Genomic DNA, 4582 nt, shown 5'->3' with positions numbered 1-4582 from the left:
CACAGAGCGTGGTGGTGGTGAGCGCGCGGGAGCTACTTCAGATTCTTCCGGCGAAAGCCTCGACCGTTGTCAGCCCTCGAGTGTTGTCAACCATGTTTTCCTTCGAGTGGCCTGCAGTTGAGCCTGTAGTTGTAGGGACAAGGAGTCGAAGCCAGTGGGAAATCTAACCCGCGCCTTGGCGCAGGAGGTACATACACTATGCGGAAAATACAAATAAGTCTGCCGCCTTTATCTTTCAACGCGTACGTTAATGTTGCTCAGGCTTTTCTGGCGGGCCGGCCATCCCGTGGGAATGGCTGACGGGCACACTATGAAACGTAGAAAAATAATAATTGGTCAACGCGAGGGTGGCGCGCGACTTTGGTAAATAACTTCGACTCGCAGCAGCGTGTTGGGGTGGGGGTCCTCAAACACTTTTGACGCGTCACACGTGCGCTTGTCGTGAACGGTCCAAACGCGAGGCGTGATTTACGAACGCGGGGGGAGGCTGGGTCGGTAGTTTGTTTCCCCTGGCCGCCTCTCTGGCTGTGGACGCGCGCGCGGCCCCCGGCCTGGCCCCGGGCGCGGGCCCCCTGGCGGCGCCTTTACGAGGTGCCCATTGTGTCGCCTTGTCCACGACGACGGGCTCCGCCGGCTCCACGAGCTCTCCTCGGGCCTCCCGCCGCGCCGACAGCAAACGTGCTCCCGCTGGCCGAGGCCCTGCCGGGCCGGAGCGCGTTGCCCAATGTTAATTGCCTCGGTCTCGGGTGCGCCTCGCCGCACGCCTGCTTGCGCTCGTGACGGTGGTGGTTGTTCGTGGAACCACTAAAGACGTTGATTATGAAGCTATTAATCAGTTATTCATAACCCTCGTGTGCAGGTTGCACGTCCTGTTGGCGCCTCTGGGTCTAATGAACTCGAATCGCTCTGTATCCGCGTGGATTTTGATTTCGGTTGCCATGCAGACCTATGGGTACTTCCATGAAAGGAGTTTGTCGTGGCATCTTTTGAGTTTATCATATCTTTGAATCCTCATTAGCTTTAGTTCTTAATAAATCCAGAATCACAGAGTTCTATCATCCAGGAGGAGCGACTGGGAGAGCACAGGGTTCGTGAAATAATGACCGATGTTATCCGTCGTCCAAAAGAATCGAAATAAGGAATCATTTCCGTTATCATTTCGTGAATTGGAAAATGACATCGCCGAGAGCAATAAACGACGCCATGTTGTGAAAAATATAACGCGCATCATTCGAGTCCTGCTTTTCGGTGCAGTTACATATCTCACAATCTTGATGGCGCTCGTCTGCACACAAGTGTGAATGTGTGTGTGTGGGCGCGCGCTCCACAGCTCCGCCTGGCGCCTGGCGCCCCGGCGGCTGGCCGACAGCCTGACACCGTGCCATTCTGTTTGATGGGTCGCACCACGCCACGCCACGCCGCGCCGCACGTGCGCAGTCAGTGGAAACCAATATCATCCCAGCTCGTCCCGATGGTATGGTCCGAGAGGCAGCCGCACCTGGTGTGCTACTGCGCTACCCTACCCGGCAGGCGCCCTATATGTCGCGAATTATTAAACGCGACATCCCCTCCAACAACAGCAGCAGCAGCGAAACACAAAACAGTAGGGAGAAAACTGACAATGAAAAAGACAATGCGCTGAAATGGGCGCTGAAGTAGGCGCTGGAGCGTGCGCTGGAGCGGGTGCTGGAGTAGGCGCTGGAGCGGGCGCTAAAGCGGCCTTGGAGCAGGTGAGCGGGATCGCCACAGCGCCACTCGAGCGCTGCTAGCTGTGATGATGTGCCTCTCACGATGTAATTGCCACCGAGTCGGCTCCAGGCGTAAGGCTCGTCTACAATGGACAGCGTAGGATCGCAGGCGCAGGTCGTTCAAAACTGTTTTCGGTTTTGGCTGTTTTCTGTGCAGGTTTTTAGGGTTTCCCCGTTCGGTTTTCGTTTTTCAATGACTTTCAATGATCTATGATGACATATTAGCCGTCGCTACCCCACAATCCCGCTTACGTCTAAACCCACGATCCACGCCTGCGCTCTACGCCTCCCATTGTAGATGAGACTTCACGCTCCGGCCCAGAGGCTCCAGCGCCGTTTCAGTGCTGTAGTGGCGTGCATCCGCCGGAGTGTAAATGCCCCAGCCGCAGCCGCAGCCGCAGCCCACGCGCCAGCAAGCAAACCGACACCAGTAGCCCTAGCCGCTGGAGGTGGTGGTGGACAGGTCCCGCACGGGCCCGGCCCAGAGAGAGGCCTCAGGCAGCCTGGCAAAGCGACGGTCGAGCTATCGCGATCCGAGCGATAGGGGGCGCGGAAAGGGCGGCGGGAGCGGAAGGACGGCGCGGAGGAGGGAGGGATGGGGGGGCAGCCTTCGTCGCGTTCCCCACGCCACGCGGATGCGATGGGGGAACGGGGATGGGGCTGAATCCCGCCGCCAGAGTATGGATCCAGCCCACATTCCGACCAAGCCGAGAGCCGGGCCGGGGCGGCGGGCCGGGGCCGCGTGATGCGCGTCTCTCAAATATTTTGGAGCCCCCACTCAAGGCAGACAGCCGCACGGGCAGCCGCACGATCAAACCGCCCGGGGGGGGACGTGATATGAGGCCTGGAACCTTCCGGTGCACGGGCCTGGAGAGACCTGCCGTATCGTAATAACAACTTTACCGTGGAAAACATCCTCGCACATGTACGACTTCTTTGCCAATTACAAATTGTGTTGTAGTTGTGTTGTAGCGCTACAGAAAGTGCGTGTTAATCAGTCACCTGGCACAGCCTCCGACTCTCGCTCGTCATGCCATTTCAAGTCGATTCGCATAAGTGCTTGTAAATTTGCAACGTTGAATTGTTGTAATTGTACGACGTTTTCAATTGAAAATTTTCCTGTTGCCGGTATACGACAACTTTTTTTGCCAGTGTTAGTGACCGCCTGTGTGTGTCTGTGCCCCGCAGGCTTCCACATGGCGCCCTCGCTGAGCAAGATGTTCCCCGAGTCGTGCCTGCTGATCGCGGTGGGGGTGGCCATCGGCTTCCTGCTCTTCCTCACGGACAAGCTTCACGTGTCGCCGCTCACGCCCGACACCTTCTTCCTCTACATGCTGCCGCCCATCATCCTGGACGCCGGCTACTTCATGCCCAACCGGCTCTTCTTCGACCACCTGGGCACCATCCTCTGGTACGCCGTCGTGGGCACCATCTTCAACACCCTGACCATCGGTGAGTACAGTAGTAGCGGCGATGTGTACTGTTCAGTCTCTGCTTTGGCGCCGTGCCACTGTCACGGCGGAGGGAGATGTACACCGCGCTCCACGGCCAGGGGCGCCAGGGGCAGGAGCCCCACACAATGGTGTTGACGGGGGCGCGGAGCGTTGAACTGCCACTCTACGCGTGCCGCGCCGCGCACGGTACGACCAAACCAACCCAGCACCCGAAAACCTACTTTTTTGAGGGAAAAGAAAGTTAATTTACTGGAACGAAAACTTCGTGTCAAGAATGAGTCATATTTTCCGTTCGAGTGATAAAAACATTGTTTAGAAAGAATAAAAGTTTTGTCAAATGGAACAAATTTCATTAATCTGAAGGAAATGTTTCTTTCCCTGGACGAAAAACTTTATGGATTTTCGGTAAAGTCATTGATTTCGTTCACAGAAATACTACATGGTTTTCTGAGAGCGTGGCTGCTGTGTGGGGTGTGGGGTGTGCACTCCATCGATATGCTTATTTGGTACGTTTATTTCGATCGCCCCGGACCGGCATCCGTCCCAGACGCCCACGTCCCGACGTCCCGCCCCGCCCACAGCACAAGAACCCGCCCCGGGGCACCCTCCCCCTCCATCCCCTCGTCCGCCCCTGCAGGCCTGCCACGTCTATCTCAGTCACTCGCGGCGGAAACGGAATCTCCATCGACAGGTCTGGCCTTTTAGAAAACGTTCACAAAATAGTACGGGTTTAGTAGAGGAGGCGAAGGGAAGCGTTAAGGTAGAGGAGAAGCAACTGCGTGTAAAGGGCGCGCGAAAGCCTCTATGAGAGAAAAGAAATGTTTGTGTGAGAGTGAAAATAATGTTTGTTGGGCCGTTGGGGTGGTGCGCGTCAAAAGCCCCGCCCGGGGTAGCCAGAGCAAGACAGCGAGGGCGAACAGGCGCGCCGGACAGCCCGGACAGGACGGACAGGACGGGGGACAGCTGACAACTCGGCAGAGGGGCTGAAGAGTCCGTGGCTTGTGGCTTCACAAACGAAAACAGGACATTTTTTAAAACAAACAATATAGGTGGATCCAGGTCGCGTGTTTGGTTCCACTTTACTGTTTCCTCTCGTATATTTGGGTAGTGGCAGGCGGCAGACAGTCAAAGAGACAGCAGGGAATCTGAGGGGTAGGTAAAGGGGGTAGGGGAGGATGGCAAAGAGGTTTTTACTCTCATAAAATTGCCGGACTTTACCCGGCCGGTGGGAAGCCACCCAAATCATTACCCCCTCTGCAGCCGAGCAGCGTGGACAAGCAACCCCTCAGCGATCAGGCCAGGCCCTCGTGCCGCCACGGAAACTAGAACGAACCGGCGAGTCGACGAGGTTGCCGAGGAGGTGGGGGAGGTGGGGGAGGG

At 56.8% G+C, this 4582-nt stretch overlaps 1 protein-coding gene across 1 annotated transcript in view; it reads left to right on the top strand.

The window, feature by feature from the left end:
* LOC113211445 (sodium/hydrogen exchanger 3) overlaps positions 1-4582 on the top strand; it is a gene marked incomplete in the record, with an annotated part of 46207 nt that overhangs the window by 14453 nt on the left and 27172 nt on the right. The window contains 1 exon segment of the mRNA XM_052271674.1: positions 2937-3200. Within this exon segment, the coding sequence (XP_052127634.1) occupies positions 2937-3200 (264 nt within the window).

This window comes from Frankliniella occidentalis, unplaced genomic scaffold, assembly GCF_000697945.3.
Source record: "Frankliniella occidentalis isolate FOCC.00 unplaced genomic scaffold, Focc_3.1 Scaffold169, whole genome shotgun sequence".
Classification (NCBI taxonomy): Eukaryota; Metazoa; Arthropoda; class Insecta; order Thysanoptera; family Thripidae; genus Frankliniella; species Frankliniella occidentalis.
The sequence above is the reverse complement of the archived record's forward strand: the minus strand, read 5'-3'. Positions and strand labels throughout refer to the sequence as shown.